Source organism: Bos javanicus, chromosome 11 (genome assembly GCF_032452875.1).
Source record: "Bos javanicus breed banteng chromosome 11, ARS-OSU_banteng_1.0, whole genome shotgun sequence".
Lineage (NCBI taxonomy): Eukaryota > Metazoa > Chordata > Mammalia > Artiodactyla > Bovidae > Bos > Bos javanicus.
The window spans coordinates 72,574,813-72,594,366 of record NC_083878.1 but is presented as its reverse complement, the minus strand read 5'-3'; the positions used below and the strand labels follow the sequence as shown (position 1 = coordinate 72,594,366).

General features: G+C 46.6%; 1 protein-coding gene across 3 annotated transcripts in view; it reads left to right on the top strand.

The window, feature by feature from the left end:
• DPYSL5 (dihydropyrimidinase like 5) overlaps positions 1 to 19,554 on the top strand; it is an 89,680-nt gene that overhangs the window by 57,391 nt on the left and 12,735 nt on the right. For all 3 annotated transcript variants that reach the window (XM_061433051.1, XM_061433050.1, XM_061433053.1), the window contains 7 exons: positions 5,055 to 5,213; positions 7,290 to 7,469; positions 8,283 to 8,351; positions 10,527 to 10,571; positions 12,416 to 12,491; positions 13,382 to 13,538; positions 18,915 to 19,056. In XM_061433051.1, coding sequence (XP_061289035.1) covers positions 5,055 to 5,213; positions 7,290 to 7,469; positions 8,283 to 8,351; positions 10,527 to 10,571; positions 12,416 to 12,491; positions 13,382 to 13,538; positions 18,915 to 19,056 — 828 coding nt within the window. The remainder of the gene's footprint in view (positions 1 to 5,054; positions 5,214 to 7,289; positions 7,470 to 8,282; positions 8,352 to 10,526; positions 10,572 to 12,415; positions 12,492 to 13,381; positions 13,539 to 18,914; positions 19,057 to 19,554) is intronic.

Below are 19,554 nucleotides of genomic sequence, written 5' to 3'. Positions count from 1 at the left end.
TTGTTATTTGGGAGACTTCCCCGGTGGTCCAGTGGTTGAGAATCCGCCTAGCAATGCAGGGGATACAGGTTTGATCCCTGGTCAGGAAGCTAAGATCCCACACGTCTTAGGGCAAGTAAGACCATGCACCCAAAAAAAAATTGTTATTTGATTCTCAGTGCAGGATTGTTCCCTCTGTGAAATTTGAGTTGCCCTTAATCTGTACATCTAGGTAGTAGCAGATCTAGCTCTTCTGATTCCAATAACCTCCCCCAAACACCCCCCCTTTCTTGAGCATCAGTGTGAAAAAATGACCCAGGAAGTCCTTCCCTCATTCCTAATGAAAAACCCCACAGATAAGCTCAGGCCCAAGTGCCTTCTCAACATCATGGTACCAAGTTTGTGTCTTGACCTATTGGTTCTTGGCCTGGGAGTTAGAGAATCAAACTTTTTCCTTTGAGGTGCAGAGTGGAGGGGTAGAGAAAAAAAAGAAAAACATTGTTACTGGGAACTCAGCAATATGTGACTACACCTGCAGCAACATAGGAAATGCTACAGAGTGACCCTCCAGGTTTGTCCTGACAAAATCAGGAAAGGCCAAGGCACTATTCTTTCCAACTCTGTGATATCAGCAAATAAATTACATATGAAATTTCTTTTCAACTTGCTGAGCAGGTCCACAGTCAGTACAAAGACCCCCGAGTGCCCACAGTGGTCTGCCCACAGTGGTCTGTAACTTCTGAAGTGTAAAAATGACATTTATAACAACAGGTTTAGGTTGAGTTCAGTATGAGTTCCTGCCAAGTGTATGCCTGGGAACTGTATCATAAAATGGATCACTATTACGTAGACTGGTTTTCCTTAGGGGGCAAGTGGAAGTGACATGACTGGGCATCAAATCAATCCAGATTTACCCAGCAGTATGTCATCAATATCAAAAATAAAATAATGGCAACCCTTTGAAGTAAAATTCTGTTTCATGTCCTGCCAAATGGATGTAATGATGCTGTGTCTGCTGGTTAAACAAATGGTCCTAAAGTCCGTATTAACTCAGTAGTGAGAGATGTCAGGTCTACATTCACAATAGAAAGAAATGCCACATGCACAGTGGGGAATGCTTGGCTGGAAAGTAGTTTATGTCAAAAAAAAAAAAAAAAACCAAGGGCTTGGATTGATAAGTGGGCCATTCTGGTCAGCCACCAGGTTCCAGGAGGCCCTGCTGAGTTAGCTGTTCCATGGTCGAGTCTGGCATGATTGGAGATGCTCATGTGTTGGGAAGGAGCAGTTCTACTTCCTGGCAGCATATACCCTGAATGCAGGGACTGCCCTGGTGTGGGTGAGGATGCGCCAGGACTATGCATAGCAATGTCCCTGAACTCAGAAATGAATACATGCCCGGAGGAGTGTTCATACAGTGAATTAATTAAAGTAAATGAAATATCTGTACTTAAATCAATCTTAAAGATGTCAAATTTAAAAAGCAAGTTGCAAAAGAACATGGAAGTTATAAAACCATTTGTGTACCTTTTTTTAATTTGCAAAGCAAATACAGTGAAAGTGCAAAACGGATGGGAGAAGTTTATATCAACCTCAGGGTTGAGGGATGGAAATTTTAAGATGAAGAGCTCTTATTATATTGAAAATATTTTCCTTCATTTTTTAATTAAAAAATATGTAAGGTAAATACGGTAAAAAGTTAACGTCTGTTAAATCTGAGTAATGGGTTCATGGGTATGTGTTGTATTATGTTCTGTACTTTTACTGTATGGTTGAAATGTTTCATACCTTTAAAAGAAAGTATTTTAAGCACATAAACATGGCTGACTAAATTTCAAATGGCTTTAGTTTCCCTCAGATTTATTTTTATGTATATTATGAAAGTAATATAGTCTAAGAGAGAAATTTCAGAAAATTAGAAAAAAAATAAATTACTCAGAATCTCATCATCCAAAAACAGTCATTGTTAATGTGTTGGTATATTTCCTTCCGTTTTGTCTCTTTGTGTGGGTGTGTGTATTCAAACACACTTCTAAAGCCTCTTGGGTACACACATTGAATGCTGCCTTTTCACTCGTTATAGCATCACCCCTGTTCCCTGTTGAGACTTAGCCTCCATGAACATCATTTCTACCGATTTCTAAAGATCTTTCACAGCTTCCTTTTCTTGCATAAACACAGTTCTGAACATTCAGCAGTCACACAGTCACATTGCCTTTTGATGATGGTAAACATCATCCTTCTGAAAGCCTCCGGAACAGGATTGGGTCACGCTCTGCTGTTGATTTCTATAAGGCTGTTTTGTGTGGGATGACAGTAGAAAGGTCTGTCACATCTGTGATACCACATTCCCGTGAAGACTGAGCTTGTCGGCATTCATTCCGTGGGTGGGAGCTGTGCATATTTTAGAAGCCAGCTCTGTGTGTATCTTGCCTGGGAGGAAACCAGCGCTTTTGCATCCAGCATCTGCTCTGGGCTCCAAACCTGCAGCTGGAGGAATGTTTACTCCTGTTAAGCTCGCTTTGAGGCCTGGGGTAACAGCAGTAATGACTATTCCAGTTATTTATGTGTCCTTTGCAGCTGATAGTTGCTCTCACATCCATTGCCACCTGACCTTCTCTGAACCCCCAGAGGTAAGGCACAGAGCAGAGTAGACACACAGGATTACAACCAGTAAATGTGATAGTCAGGACCACTGTTGGATGCTTCTGACTCCTTCCAGAACACTTTTCAGTTACTATCCTTGGACCCAGGCAAGAGGAGTCTCTGCCATGAGTTCTGGACTCCAGGTGACCTCCAGGCCCAGAGCCCACTGTACCAAAATCCTGGACTATACTCTGGGGCCCTGGAATCCACTAACAAAGGGTCTTAGCACTGCCAGGGCCTATATTAGCCTGTATCTGTCTGCTTGGAGGCCAGACCCCCACTGTGTGCACACCAAGCCCCAGGGCAGCATCTTGCAGGGGTGAGCAGAGCTTAGATCTGCAGCTGCAGGACGGATCTAGGGTTGGGGGGTGTGGGCTGGAGGCAGACGCAGAGGCTGGTGGCCAACATCTCCTGCAGTGTATCTCAGAACTGCAAGGACTCTGAGAATTGCGAACTCAGGCCTAGCCTTCTCAGTCATTATGAAGTTGTATCTGTTACAGTAGGTGCCTAGAATATATTCTATATAACAGTTTGTTAGCTTGATCTGAGCCAACCTGGAGATTCAACAGGTAGATCTTTTCCACTCTCAGAAACCCACAGATATTAAGAACTGTCTTGGCTCTCTTATTCCACTGTGTTGTTTCCAGGTTCCCTTCTTCTTGACGCAAGGCCACAGATGGACGAGGGAGTGCAAAGGAAAACAATCTAGAACCCCAGAAGAAGTAAAACAATTTAGTGTGTAAAATCCCAATATACCAGACACCCCCATGTCCACACATAAAAGCAAGAAATGCATTTCAGGACAAAATAGACTACAGCCACCTGCTACAAGGGTGAATCAGCCTGGCACCATCCAGCCAAATCCGAAATAGAAGCCAGCTAGCAAAGCTACAATCTGGTGCTCTTCCCCTTCCTACGTCTCTCTGCCTCCCACATCACGGGTCCTACGTGTGAACCGAAGAACTAGCACCCTCTGTTGGTTACTTCAAGTTATGAAAGAAGTCAGGCCAGGACAACAGGGCGACAAGTCTCACCCACCCAGCCAGGGTCTGCATGGAAAATCAGTGTTGCAAGAGTTTTCATTTTAATTGTTTGTTGGCCACTGAACTAATTTTTTTCAGTTCCTTATTACCCAGCAATATTTCTGATTTGTGATGAAGGATTTAACTGAATAGAGAAGCGTGAAATCATCAAGACAGTTTCATTGTGCTGATTTCCTCCCATACAGAAAACAGAGATAAACAACTAAATTCTGAATAATTACTCACACATATTAGGACAAAACTTTACAAAGTGATACTTCTCTTGACTTTCACAGCCATCCAACGAGGTAAAGACGCTGCATCAAAATATTTTTTAAATGATAGGGATAATGTTAGTCGCTCAGTCGTGTCCAACTCTTTGCAGCCCCATGGACTGTAGCCCGCCAGGCTCCTCTGTCCGTGGGATTCTCAAGGCAAGAATACTGGAGTGGATTACATTCCCTTCTCCAGGGGATCTTCCCGACCCAGGGATCAAACCCTGAGTAATTTTTCACTGATAAATCAGACAGGGACCTAAAATGCTATCGCAAACAAGTCAAATGGAAATAATGTTCTTGGAAAAACTAAAAACAAAGATAACAATTTGAAAATGTCTATAAAAACTTTGACCAGAATTGCTTAATGAAATGTGAGAGAATAAAACAAAACAATATATTCAAATTAATATTTTATTCATTATGGTTTACATATATATCTGTAACTAAAATAATATTATAACTTCATTATGGTTTACATATATATCTGTAACTATATACAGATATACATGTAATATTTTATATATATAAAATATTACAAATAATATTTTAAAATTACCTCATCTATATATTCAGGGCTTCGTTTGTGGCTCACCTGGTAAAGAATCCACCCACAATGCCGGAGACCTGGGTTCAATCCCTGGGTTGGGAAGATCCCCTGGAGAAGGGAAAGGCTACCCACTCCAGTATTCTGCCCTGGAGAATTCCATGGACAGTATAGTCCATGGGGTCGCAAAGAGTCGGAGGCGAATGAGCAACTTTCACTTCACTTCACTCATATATTCAAGTTGGTCGGAAATCATTTGGGGGAAATTGTCTCATTGGGAAATAGAGGCTGAGGAAACACACTAAGTGGTTTTTCCAAAGCACCGAGCCACAACCCAAAATGAGGAAGAAGCAGCTTTGTGTGTTGGATCCACAGTAATGACGAAGGTTATACACTGGCTCCTGTGTGTGACCTAGGAACTCCAGCCCCTCGCAGTTTCCCGAACACTGCTGCACTTGGACCCCCTGCCTCCTATGTGGGAGAGTCAGTGGTTGTCCTGAATATCCACCTGAGGACCCAGTGTCTCCCCATGCAGCGACCCACATGTGGGTAGAAATGTAACCGGATGGCTTTTCCCGTCTCCCTCAGGCAGCACTCGTTGGAGGCACCACCATGATCATCGGCCATGTCCTGCCTGACAAGGAGACCTCCCTTGTGGAAGCCTACGAGAAGTGCCGGGGTCTGGCCGACCCCAAGGTTTGCTGTGACTATGCCCTCCACGTGGGGATCACCTGGTGGGCTCCCAAGGTAACAGTGCTGGGTGGAACCCTGAAAGGAGAACCAGTGCTCTTGTTGGCGGAGGGGCCATTTAGTGGGTGACGCTGTGGGTGACCAGCTGACACTGTGGCCAGCTGTGGGTGACGCTCTCCTACAGTGAGGAATGTCCCTCCCACCAGCATCCTAACTCCCCCAAATGCTAAAACAAAAAACACTTAAGATTCTATGTGGCAGGGGCTGTCTTGCTTAATTTAAAGAGCCAGTTTTCCAGCACATACACAGGGAGCACCAGCTCCTTGCTCTGACCACCAGGCTATCAGCGTGTCCTGACGCTTTATATTAGGTACCACTGGCACAGAAGGGGTCGCTGCTGAGTAGTGGGGTCAGCCCCCAGGGTCAAATCATTTTGTGCTGGAAGTAACAGCACTGAGGTCTCAGAACAGAGGGTCCTGTCCTGGCTCAGTGCCGCCTGGTAAGAATGGATCTTACCATCTTCCCCAGAAAGAATGGGTGCTTCTTTCCTGCTGGGCTCCAGCTCCTGCTCTAAACGCCCTGAGGCCATCTCCCACTGGGCCCTGTCTCAGTTCAGCCTCTGTGCCCCTGGCTATCCTGGCCTCCCATTGCCCAGGCTCCAGGGCCAGACTCTAAGCCCTGCTCCCTGGCTTCCCACTTCCTTGTTCTTCCTGAAAACAGATTCACAGGCATTTAGACTTTGCTTCACTTCTGGAGTTTTTACTGCTTATTGCCCCCGGGAAGCAGCCCGAATATTCATTCTTTCATCAAGTGTTCATTAATCACCATGTGCCAGTACTTGAGTGGGTGCCCTAGGATCTTAAAAATAAACAAGCATTGAGAGATTTTACAAAGTTCTCCAGCTGGGGACCCTGACCTAAAGAGCCTGACTCCCTTCTGAGCTGGTAACTAAAAGCCTGACTGCACTTCTGCCCTCGAGTACAAGCCTTGATTGTGAGATTCACCCAGTCTCACTCATTACTTCCAAAAGGGTGCTCATGAAAGGCCGCAGAGCCACCCAGCTCCCACATGAAGACTCCCCTCCTGGTACCGGGCAGAAGATGCCATCTATTCCTAATGCCAGCCATCCCTTATTTTAGATGGAGGTTTTGTCCAATTCAGACACCCTCCTGGGTGGGTAACCCCCTCCTACCCTGAGCCTCTCTCCCTTCCCTCCCCCATCAAGGGACTGGAATCGAGGATCCACTCAGATCCTCAACATTGAGGCCAAGCCAGTCATCTCTAACTCCCCAGAGATTGTGGCGACTTTCATGTATCTAGAATTTTAAATTCTTTTCTATGGTAATCAAAATTTTTTTCTAATTATAGATTTTAAAAATAGAAAAGAAAGGAAGCCCATAATCCAGTCACCCCCAATACAATGACCATTGCTATTCTAGCTCATTTCTTTCTGGTCTTTTTCATACCTGCTTTTTACATAGTAACTCTTTTGCTTTAAGGATGAGCATTTTCCATTTGGCCGCATGGTCTTCATGACCGTCAATGCCATGGCCACTCAGTGTTCTGTCAAGTAGATGAATCACAATTTATTTACCTACTGTCAGACCAGTGTTTCTTCCATTTTTTCCCTAGTATAAATAGTATTGGGATCAATCTCCGTATTCACATAGCTTTATTTCATGTTTGGTTTTGTCCCTAAATTAGATTTTTCCCTAGGTCTCTGGATTTTTAGTATTAGTACGCCTTCTCTGTAACACCCCTTCCATTATGGGGATGGAGGGGACTGACCAAGCTATGAAAGTCATTAGTGCATTTACCAACAAGGCTGATTTGGAGACAGAAATATAGACAGGCTTATGTGATTCGAGAAACATGCCCAGATAGTGTTTCTATATTTGTAGCATGCTGGACCATTTTCAAAGCACTTCCGTGTCCATTTGCTCATCTGACCTCACAGCAGCCTGGGGAGTGGGAGGAGAGTGACATACTATGAGGTTACGGGTGGTCACGCGGCAACTCCATCCACTGAGCTACCTCTCTCCTCCACGCTGGGCCAGCCTCGGCCGGCCAGCCTCTGGATAATCTGTACCAGGTCTGTACCAGGTGACACTGCCTTTACGTTTTGCCCCGCAGGTGAAAGTGGAAATGGAGACCCTGGTGAGGGAGAAGGGAGTCAACTCGTTTCAGATGTTCATGACCTACAAGGACTTGTATATGCTTCGGGACAGCGAGCTGTACCAAGTGTTTCACGCTTGCAAGGATATTGGAGCTATCGCCCGAGTCCATGCTGAAAATGGGGAGCTCGTGGCTGAGGCAAGGCAGTAGAGAATATTGGGCAAGAGGGGGTGGGCACCAATTCTCAGAGGGATTCTTGACCACCTGTGACCCATCCTACAGGGTTCAGATAAGACAAATTCTAAAAGAAATTCTAAAAGAAAGTGTGAGATGTTAACACCCCAGATGATGGATCTTTGCCCCTAAATCCAAACTTTTCTAGTGTCTGTAAAAAAACAAATCTTCCTTTGTAGTTCAAAAGGGTTTCTAAGTCTTGAATGATGATATCTTCATTCTAATATGATATTTAAATTCTATTACCACAAGGAATGCAGAGCATCTCTAAGAAATGAGATGTGACATTAAAATAAGAATAAATAAGAGTCAGCCTTCCACTTTCCTGGACCTCCTCAGAGGAGCAGAGGTATTAGAGAGATCTTCTCACTGGGACCAAGACAGACAAGCCCCTTTTTACTCCTGGATCTTAAGAAAGACACTTGGGGTAAAGGCTAATCTAGGCATTTCTAGAAGCTGGAGATTTAACTAGATTTCCAGTGAGGAAATTCTGATTTTTCAGATCAATAAAGAGTGCATGTCTTTAGTGTCCCAGGCCTGTTGGCTGGTGACTGAACTGTATTTCTAAGAGGAAAAAAATATTTTCAACCATTATGAAGTGAGTCTCAGGGGAGCCCTGTATTAATCCTGCCCTTTTTAGAAGATGAGGATTACAGAAGTGAGAAAAGCAGCAAGCCTATTGGCATGGGCTGGGCTGAGCATACTTTATAGTCCCTTGGGTTATGTTTTTTGTATCTCTCTCATTCTCTCGATTTTCTTTCTTTTGCTATTATTCAGGGAGCAAAGGAAGCACTAGACTTGGGTATCACAGGCCCAGAAGGCATTGAGATCAGCCGTCCAGAGGAGGTGAGAAAGACGTCTGCATTCTTTGTCAACGTCCTTCCTATAGATTCACAGAATCTTTAGGATGCATGAGACATCTGTGAATACAGGTTGTCTGGTATTGCTTTTTCCATGGGTGAAATTCCCATCTGGAAGCTTCCCAAGGAGCAGCCTCCTCCATACTACAGCTGGGACTTCACTGATGGCTCAGATGGTAAATAATCTGCCTGCAATGTGGGAGACCTGGGTTCCATCCCTGGGTCGGGAAGATCCCCTGGAGAAGGGAATGGCAACTCAGTCCAATATTCTTGCCTGGAGAATTCCATGGACAGAGGAGCCTACCAGGCTACAGTCCATGGGGTCGCCAAGAGTCGGACAGGAGTGTGCAGCTAATACTACTACCCTACTACACTGCTACTATGCTTCAGCTGACCAGGCCTTGAACTTCTGTGGGGAAGACCACTTTGGAGAAACAGACCCACCTGGGCTGGGTTCTGATTTCAAGGATCTGAGGGAGGCCATGTGAGCATGTGAGGGGTTGCAGTGGCCAAAATTAAATTGGGAGAGAAAAGACAGACTGAAAGAGCCTTCAGATGCTAGAAGAAACTCCAGGCTGTAAGCCAGTGAATCCACATTTGGGGGCTGAGATCCCTTTGAGTGTCTGAGGAAAACTCTGGACTGTTCCCACTAGAAACAAGAGGCACATGTGTGTGCTCTCTCCCTCTTTTCCTGTTCATCGCAAAGAATGGTAACTAACGCCTGCCCCTCCTCTGCCCTCTGATTTTACCCTCGCGTGGTTTTGCAGGACATTGACACAAATGCCCTCCAGTACCCATTTTCTGAAGAATTTGACTCTGGAGGATCACATTAGATAAATAATGCATTCTTGCCCTATGGCCCTGTTCAGATATCCCCCACCACTGGTGAGGAGAAAGCTATTTTCTGTTTCTTCAAAGCCTTAAATGCAGAGTGGTGCTTGGATGCCCATGAAGAATTGATGCGGAAGCCTTGAGGGATGAAGAGCTGGAGACAGGATGTGATGGTTCTACCATCTGACAGAAACTAAGTCAGCTTATACTGGGTCAGCCCTGTATAAGCCTTACTCCTGCCCTGGGTCTGTCCCTGTCTGTCAGAGCCCTTGAATGTAGCTCCAGTCTGGGCACCTCAGAGCTGGTAGAGAAAGACACACCAACTTCAATAAAGACAATGCACTGAGAGTGCCCGTGAGAACAGGGGTGGGTGGGTGATGGGCACAGGACTGCACTTTGTGGAGTTCTACCAGGAGAGGAGCAAGGCACTGACTGTAGTGGTAGTAAAAGCAAGAATTACCACCACCATCATCTATTGATTAAAGGGGAACATCTGGGGAGATTTTGCTCCCCAGGGACATTTGGTGATGTCCAGAGTTATTTTGTTGTTCAGTCACTCAGTCATGTCCGACTCTTTGCGACCCCATGGACTGCAGCACGCCATGCTTCCCTGTCCTACACCATCTCCCAGAGCTTGTTCAAACTCCTGTCCATCGAGTTGGTGATGCCATCCAACCATCTCAACCTCTGTTGTTCCCTTCTCCTCCTGCCTTCACTCTTTCCCAGTATCATGGTCTCTTCCAGTGAGTCGGCTCTTTGCATCAGATGGCCAAAGTACTGGAGCTTCAGATATTTTGGGTTGTCCCAACTCAGGGGGAGGATGTTAATGGCATCTAGTAGGTAGAGGTGGCGGCTGCTGCTGAAGAGCCCACAATGTCCATTCAGCCTCCACCACAAAGAATTACCTCACACAAAATGTCAATAGTGTCAAGGTTCAGAAATCCTGATCTAGGCTAATTTCCAGCTTGAAATCAGTGTTGCTCCTTTGCTACAGTTCTGAGATGGCTGTGGAGAGAAGGCACCAGAAACCAGGGGAGGTGTTTTTGTTTGCTCTTGTTTTATTGCCTTTGAATTAAGCCCTGAGTAGCATCCAGGGAAGACACACCTGGAACACTAAGTCCTGGGATGCTCTTGAGGTGAACAGAGGTGTCTGGAACTTGGTGCCCCTGCTCAGGGTTTCCTCCCAGGCCAGTGTCTGTGGGTGCACTTGGCCCCTCCGGCTCTGAGTCAGACATTCCAGCACTTTCTACAGGGTGGGGTATCAGGCAGAGGTAAGCTTGCTTGGGGAGATGATGAAGTTTGTTTTCTTCCTGTCCTCTGTTCCTAACAGCTGGAAGCAGAAGCCACTCACCGAGTTATCACCATTGCAAACAGAGTAAGTAGACCCCAGATCACTCTCAGCCCATTTTCAACTCTGGGGTCAGAAACCAGCCTGGATGGTGGAGTCCCAATCTGCTCTGGGTGCTAGCACCAGGTCTGGCTCACAGGACCCCAAATGAACATCGTTTGCTAAATGAACATTGTTATTCCCACAGCCATGATAGGAGTGCTCCTTGCCACTGGCTGTCTGTTCCACCCCACTGAGCTTACTGACATCTGGTTCATTGCTCAAGTGGAAACAACTCCCAAGGAAGGCGAGGCAAGGTGGGGACCACAGAGCCTCACGGCAACTGGAATCTGTTTCTTCTAGAGGAACAAAAATTTTTACTTAGAGAATCACAATTCAGACCTCTAGCTCTGGGCCATTCGTGATTTTTTTCTTGGTACAGTTCAGGGTAAGGGGGCACTGATGCAGTGTCATGGTGAGAGCAAGCAAGAGACGTGACAAGCTTGATCAAAGACAAGCTTCTGGTCACATGCCAGTCAATCAACCATTCCAAGAGACTGTTTCATTATCTAAAATTGGAGTGAGGGTATCACCCACTCCTTACAGGATGGTTGTGAGCATCAAACAAATCATGGAAGGAAAAGCACTTTATACACAATAGAACACTGTATCAAGGTCATTTCCCCTCCTGAACTGTCACTAGAGGGTTCCCTTTGCTCAGATAATCCAAACTACCTTCTCTAAAACACTAGTTTTCTAAGTGCAGTCTCTGGACTAGCTGCTTCCACATTGTTTGTTAGAAATAGGAACTCAGAAACACAAATGCTCAGGCTTGTCCAGACCCACTGAATCAGAAACTGGGGGTGACGCCCAGCAATCTGTGTTTTAACAAGCCCACTAATGATTTTAATAGGCACTAACACTTGAGAACTTCTCCTCTGGAAAGACCTGGGCTACCTTGAAGGCTATGAGCAGAGGATGAAGGGTGTGGTGTTAGGGACACCAGGGGAACACAGAGGTCAGAGGTCCAGTTGGTCTCAGAACTAGTCAGGAAACTTGTACCAAGCACATCAAATGTCAGGCCAGTTCCTAAATTCTCTATCCTCCTAATTTGATAAGAAAAGAAGGCACTAGAATAACATTTGGGAAAGGTTTTCCATTAGCCCTTTATAAGTCTAGAAGCTGGACAAGGACATCATTTTATTGTTATAACAATAATTATGCTAGCAATTACTTCCTGATGGAAACTTACCCCAGAGTAAGGAAAGATCTGAACAACAAAAGGGCAAGTCCTCCTTTTTTTAGCTCAAACATATTCCCAGAGAAGTGAAACCGTGGACCATGGTTGCACAGTTCAGTAGAGGAAAAGTTAATCAGCGTTATAATCCAGGTGTCCATTTGCAAGACTGGTCCTGTCTGATGTAGACTGAACCCTGAACTTTTTGTGTAGCATTTCTTCTCTGGGGTAGGGTACATTCTATCTGCTGATAGAGCAGCCTTCATATGGCAGGCATCATAATTTTAGATATGGGACATAATACACAACTGTATCTAGGTCTTCACATTCATGAACAGGAAAAATCCCTCATTTTAAGTTGTAAATAGTCTTGGTGTTGGCTGGTAGAAAATGTGAGGTTCAGCACTTGGCATCTTACCCAGATATTCCCCCTGTGGGCTCTGGTGCCGGGCACCACTTGTCCCCTCCTTATTTTGTGGGGTTCCCCTAGCCTGCAGCTGCCAGGCCTGCATTCTGTGCAGAAGTCCGTCAGCCTAAGGAGGGTGCAGAGCGATGCAGGGGGAAGTGCTGGCGCCAGGACTAATCCTGTCTGGTCATCTTGATGCTTGTTATGGGGTTGATGCTCTCTCCTTCCCACCATGTTTCCTGTGTTTAGACTCACTGTCCCATCTATCTGGTCAACGTGTCCAGCATCTCAGCCGGTGATGTTATTGCAGCTGCTAAGATGCAAGGTGAGTTAGTAGGGTGGGCTGGGCAGTTAGCCCTTGTGCGAGGGGTGCCCAGCAGCTTCATGCACTTCCCCTTCCGGCTCCTGAGGCCAGGCCCTGAGACTGCCCTGCCCTTCTCTTTCCTGCTGTCTTCCTGCCCAGGCCTGGGGTTGGCCCCTTAGAATAAGGGTTTTCCTCTGCACATTTGTATGCATAACAGCTTTATAGAAGTGTCTGTCACCTCTCCTCAGATTGATAAAAATTTTCCAAGTTTTTTAATCAACTCATGAATTGGTTTTGTTTTGTTTTGTTTTGTTTTTTTGGTCTCTTGGGTTTTGCTAGTGGTTGCCTTGGTAACCAACATAAAATCCTGGATGAGTTACAGCGGACATGTCAGGGGGAAATGCCTATGAAGTCCTTGGAGAAATGACAGTGTCGGAGCTGGACATCCCCTTCAGGAACCCAGTGTACCAGCCCTAGGACACTTGTGTGTCTGAGCACCTGGCCACGCCTGAAGGCTTTGTCCATGCTTGTACTCCCAGCCTGGCTTGGGGTGCCAGTGGGGGCCTGATAACAAGCATAAAAGATCACAGTCACGAACCTGGGGATATAAATTAGGGCCTTCCAGCCCTCCCGCCACACTGCCTTCCGCATCCCGTCTCCTACCTCTCCTCTAGCTAGACCTCCTCCAGGGTCTCACCTGTGCTGTGGACCCAGCCTTCCGCCTCTGTCTCCTGGGACGCGGGAGCACTCTGGCCTTGACCGCAGCTGGGGTCTCCAATGCCCAGCCAAGCTCAGGCTAGTCCCTTCCTTTCTGACTTCAGCTCCTTCCCCTGCCCAGTGAGAGGCTCCGACCAATGCTCCCCCAGGTTCACTGGCCTCCTGGTGATGGTCGGACTCCCCTCTTCTTGCAGGGAAGGTCGTGCTGGCTGAGACCACCACTGCACACGCCACGCTCACGGGCTTACACTACTACCACCAGGACTGGTCCCATGCAGCCGCCTACGTCACGGTGCCTCCCCTGAGACTGGACACCAACACATCAACCTACCTCATGAGCCTGCTGGCCAAGTAAGGCACCTCAGCTGGACCACGATGCAGCCTTGTGTCACAATTCGGGCCATGCTGGGCATTTGTAGACCTTTAAGGTGATATCGTAGAGGCCCCCAGTCTGACCTAAGTTCGGTTTCCTTGTGTCCAAAGGAAGAGTTTTGCTTGTGTTGCCTTCTCCAAAGCTCCTGCTGTGCCATGGTGCTCCTATGACCACTTGATTGGGAGTGAGAGCTTCTGAGGAGACAAGTAAAGAGCGTATATAAAACTGTGCTGCTAAGTTGCTTTAGTCGTGTCCGACTCTGTGCGACCCCATGGACAGCAGCCCACCAGGCTCCCCCATCCCTGGGATTCTCCAGGCAAGAACACTGGAGTGGGTTGCCATTTCCTTCTCCAATGCATGAAAGTGAAAAGTGAAAGGGAAGTCGCTCAGTCGTGTCCGACTCCCAGCGACCCCATGGACTGCAGCCTATCAGGCTCCTCCATCCATGGGATTTTCCAGGCAAGAGTACTGGAGTGGGGTGCCATTGCCTTCTCCGATATAAAACTGTGAACAGTAGCTATTCAGAATTTCAAAGGACCTTGCTCTCATACACTGAAGACCACTGGGGAGCTGTAGGATGTAGACTCTGACTTATCTGAGAATATTTGTGGATCTTTTTCTTTTTTTCCTTCACCTCCCCCTCTCATTGTTTCCCACGTGATTTACTCTCATTGTGTGTCCCTCCCTCTGTGTTGCTCCCTCCTTTCTTTCCTCTTTTCCTTTTTCTTCCACACCTTCTCCCTCTTTCTTCTTAACCTCTTCCTCCAGACCTTCTTTTCTCCAGTTCCTGTTTTTCCAAAACTGCTTTTCCCATTCAATCTGAATCTAGATAATATGCTTCAATGGATAGTCTGATTTTGGTGGGACACAAACATGGAAAGATTTTGTTTGGTTCCAGTGAGTGAAGTAAAGTTGCTCCGTCGTGTCCGACTCTTTGCGATCCCATGGACTGTGGCCTGTCAGGCTCTGAGGAGCCTCTCAGTCCATGGAATTTTCCAGGCAAGAATACTGGAGTGGGTTGCCATTTCCTTCTCCAGTACTGGCTTGCAAATTCTTGCCTCTAGTAACCCTTCAGTTCAGTTCAGTTCAGTTGCTCAGTCGTGTCCGGCTCTTTTCGACCCCATGAACTGCAGCACGCCAGGCTTCCCTGTCCATCACCAACTCCCGGAGTTCACTCAAACTCAAGTCCATCGAGTCAGTGATGCCATCCAGCCATCTTATCCTCTGTCGTCCCCTTCTCCTCCTGCCCCCAATCCCTCCCAGCATCAGGGTTTAGGTAATGGTAAAACCCATTGCTTTTTCTTCCCTTTTGGTTATTAAAGTCCAGTTCAGTTTAAAAGTCAGTCTCCTCTCCTCCCAACTCTCAGCTTGGGGAATTTGGTGGGCATTAGGATTAAAGGGGTGGGGACACTGGTCCACACCCAAGCACGGCCTGTACCCCTGTACTAACTGATGCTGCTTCTTCTCTGGAAGAAAGTTGACTGGCTTCTGGGGCCCTCCTTGTGCAGGGTATGTGCCCAGATAAGGGCTCTCTTGAGCCACTCTCATGCCATCCTCTGACACAGGAGATGGAGCCCAGCTTGACTTCTCCTTTTAAAACAAAAATTATTTCTTTGGCTCTGCTGGGTCTTAGTTGCAGCACTCGGGATCTTTGATCTTCCTTGCAGCATGTGGTATCTTTACTGGGACCTGGGATCCTGACCAGGGATCGAACCCAGGCCCCCTGCTGTGGAAATGCAACGTTTTAGTCACTGGACCATCAGGGGAGTCCCCATCTTTACCTCCTCTAACCTGCCCCTTCCCAGCTTCCCTGTGAACAAGAACCTGGGCCTGCAGCTTAAGCCCCATCACCTTTTGCAGAGTCTGGGCCCAGAGGAAGCTCATGCAGCTTTGCCGCTCCTTCTGATGGGATTACAGGCTGCCCCACCCCCATGACCTGACTCTCCTCATTCAGAGGCTCAGGCGGGCCCACCCACCCATCTTCCAAGCAGGTGCCTGCTCCTGTCACCTCTGATCTCCATAGGTGAACTTCTTCAAATGTCTCCTCTTGACTCTGAGGTAGACTAGTTGGGGGAGAGGGAAAGCACCGTTCAACTCATGAAAACAGGAAGAAGGGCAAGACCACAGGACCCTCCATTTTACCAAACACCTCAGTCGCCCTCCCTGTTTTCTGCTTTTATAGACGTGGGGATGGTGATACACTTCTGCTAGGATGATGGTGGGGAGTGTTGAGGGAAGTGACCAGCCCCAGTTGGAGGTGGCTGTCATTAGATAATGGGGCATTTATCTCATCCATGTCCTTAGTTTTCAGTCTTGGTTGGTTGACTAACATCTGGAAAATTTCCACTCAACATCTTGCTCTCTTAACAACCTAAAGAGCACTGTGCTGCTGCTAAGTCACTTCAGTCGTGTCCGACTCTGTGCGACCCCATAGATGGCAGCCCACCAGGCTCCACGGTCTCTGGGATTCTCCAGGCAAGAACACTGGAGTGGGTTGCCATTTCCTTCTCCAATGCATGAAAATGAAAAGGGAAAGTGAAGTTGCTCAGTCATGTCTGACTCTTCGAAACCCCATGGGCTGCAGCCCACCAGGCTCCTCTGTCCATGTGATTTTCCAGGCAACAGTACTGGAGTGGGGTGCCATTGCCTTCTCTGAAAGAGCACTATGGGGTTTTCCAAATGTGACTGGAGTGCAGGTGGTAGAGTCCTGGGGCCACGGTGGCCCCTGGAGGGGTAGGATATGTTGTGGCACAGTGGCAGTAATTATAATCTGTCCCATAAATTGCTAAGATTCTGAGCAGTGGCAGCTCTGAGAGTTTTAACCAATTTGAGAGAGTAAAGGGAGAAATGGTAGATCAGCTCTTACTTTTAAAAATGCTTGTTTGGGGGAAAAACCAGCTTCCTTTTCACTATTATCAACACAACAAAAACAAACCAGTATCAAGAACCCATGATAATAGTTTTGGCTCCTTTCCAAGGTCAAAGAACTCTTTCGAAATACCTCACAAGCAAATTTACGGAAAGAACAAAAAGGTAATGAATTCCCCAGCCCACCCAAATTACAGTGCCCAAACCCACACGACTTTAAACAAGCAGAAGAAGAAAAGTATTATTAATTGAATAATTTCAAGTTTTTATTTCTAGCTTATTTTTTCAAATTTATTTAAATTATTCAACTAAATTCTATTCATTTAAACAGAATTATAATTTCATGTGAATAATTATGAGAATAGTTTGAATCTCTTTTTTAATCAGTGCATATTGTAAACTTGTATAATTTTATAGAATTTGGAGCATATTTTTAACATTTTTAGGAATTCATGATTACTGTAATTTTGCTTTTATGACATTTTAGTGATAATTGGTGTTATGCAAAGTACTTGATAGAAAACCCACGCACTAATTAACGTATTTCTATAAGAAAATATGAGCTGCTTTATAATGATCTATTTTAGGATATGATCTCTTTGGGTATATCAGGGTAAAAAGTACAATCTGTAGATGTCAGGATTTGTCCTTTATTTAAAATCTGACTTCTTAAAGAGACCAGAAACTCTTTCATTTGAACTTATATATTTTTAAAGCGGGTTTCCCTGGTGGCTCAGATGGTAAAGAATCTACCTGCAATGTGGGAGACCTGGGTTCGATCCCTGGTTTGGAAGATCCCCTGGAGGAGGGCATGGCAACCCACTCCAGTATTCTTGCCTGGAGAATCCCCATGGGCAGAGGAGCCTGGCGGGCTTCAGTCCATCTGGTCACAAAGAGTCGGATACAACTCAAAGAGTCAGAGCAACTAAGCACAGGACAGCACATTTTTAAAGTACTTAACAAAAGTTAGTGATGTTTTAAAGAGTAGGGATGGGTGTGTCATATCTCCCAGATTCCTGGCAGCACTGGGGGTCCCCAAAAGCCCTTCTGGAATGTGCCCTCCTCATTCACTCCTGCCTAGCGAACACTTACTCGTGTGTGGGCCTTTTAAGAAAGGCGAGGGCTCAGTTAGACTTGTCAGTTAAAGCATGGGGTCCATGGATCCTCAGCCCCTGACTCTAATGAGCATTTTCTGATCTGAACCCCACCCAGGGGTCTGGAGAACGCCTGAGAAAGAGTGAAAACTGAAGATTCTGTTCATCGCTGGCAGGTTCTCTGGGTCTGGGGGAGGTGGGGGGTCTCTGGGAACACAACCCTCTGCTCAGTGGAGGACCCCCTCCTGCAGTCTCTCGGGGGGCCACAGCAGCATCTTTGGCACCAGAAGCTGCCAGCCCTGCCACGGAGGAGCTAAGTCATGTCCCTGTGGATTTTGCCAAGGATAGTAGTCATTTGGGGAAAGCCCTGCCAGGCCCCTAGTGGAGGCAGCCCCATGTGCAGCCTGACCCTGAACGTCTGAGAGCCTTAAGAATATGCCTCCTCACCAAGCCAAATAATGCCTTCTGCGCAAAGATTCCCCTCTGAGGATCGCATCTCGGTTGGCCCACATGCACACACAAGGCTTGGTAACTCCTCCAAGTTAAACTAGACTCCAGGGCCCCTGCTGTGCTGTCCCCTCTCCCACCAGGCCCCTCCCTGCCCTCTTAGGGTGTTTCCTCCTCAGGCTGTCCTGGCCTGGGCAATGGAGGCATCCCTCCCCGCACCTCTGAGGCCTACAGAGATCTCTGAACGTGGGCCAGCCATCTGCCTGTCTCCTCAGGCAGAGGGTCTGCCACCATGTGAACTCTCACCGACATAAGTCTCCACCCCAAGTTCTGAGCTGGCCCAGGAGCCCCTCAAGAGCCCGGCATGCCTCACCCACCACAGCCTCAGCAACCATCTGAGGACCATGGTCACGGATGGCAGTGGCGATGACCCACTGCCATGTCATTGCTGGCTCATCAAGCCAGGCTTCTCTTCTATCTTGTCCATCCTCTTCCCACAAAGCTTAACATAGAACTTGAGTATTTTACCAAGCACGTGCTTGTTGCCAGCAGGGCCAGGTGGGGGTTGAGCAGGGACATGAGAGGGAGTTTGTATATGTTTTGGGGAAGTAAAACTACCTCCACCCTCTCACTTTAAACTCTTTTAAGTTCAACTTTTCTCTGTTTGTTCTCTTAACTCTTAAAGTCAACATCCCAAAGACTACTCTCGATGTCTTCTATGACCCTGGCATTCTGTGCCATGGTTAGCACATATCCCCATTCTGCAGATGTGTAAACTGAGGTTCTCACAGATTAACTCATTAGAGGTCATACAGCTCTGAAGTATCAGAGTGGAGACTGAAACCAGCTTTGCCAGGTTCCCAAGCAAAGGCTTTTTCCCTGTCCTCACCCTCTGGGACCCTGGCCTCCCCTCCCCTTACTAGTCATGTCCTTCTCTTTACCCAGTGATACTTTGAACATTGTGGCGTCAGATCACCGGCCTTTCACCACGAAGCAGAAAGCTATGGGCAAGGAGGACTTCACTAAGATCCCCCACGGTGTGACCGGGGTTCAGGACCGCATGAGCGTCATCTGGGAGAGAGGCGTGGTACGTTCCCAGGACCCCACCCGGCGCTGGGCCGCAGAAGAATTTTCACACTTTAGGAGGGCTGGGTCAACTACTGCTCTTGTTTCACTCAAAAACAAAACAGAAAAGGTCTTTTTTATTTTCCTGATCAGAAAAGTAAGAAGTCCTAGCATGACAATTTGGAAAATACAGAAAAGTACTAGAAAAAAACATAATTCCATACTGAGAAATTATTAATATTTTGGTATATTTCTTCCTAAGCTCTATGCATGCAGCATACATTATTTTAATTACTGGGTTTATCTTTTTTTTTCATATAACAGTGTATTTTGAGTGCCTTCCTATATCAGTAAAAGTTCTTTAAAAACATCTTTGTTAATAACTAAACAAGATTTCCTCCCATGGAAGCACCATATTCAGTTACGGCTTCCCTGGTGTTTGGAACTTTCAACTGCTTCAAATTTTTGCATTTAGCAATAACACTGCACAGAATTTCTTTGTTCATGAGTGTATGTCAGC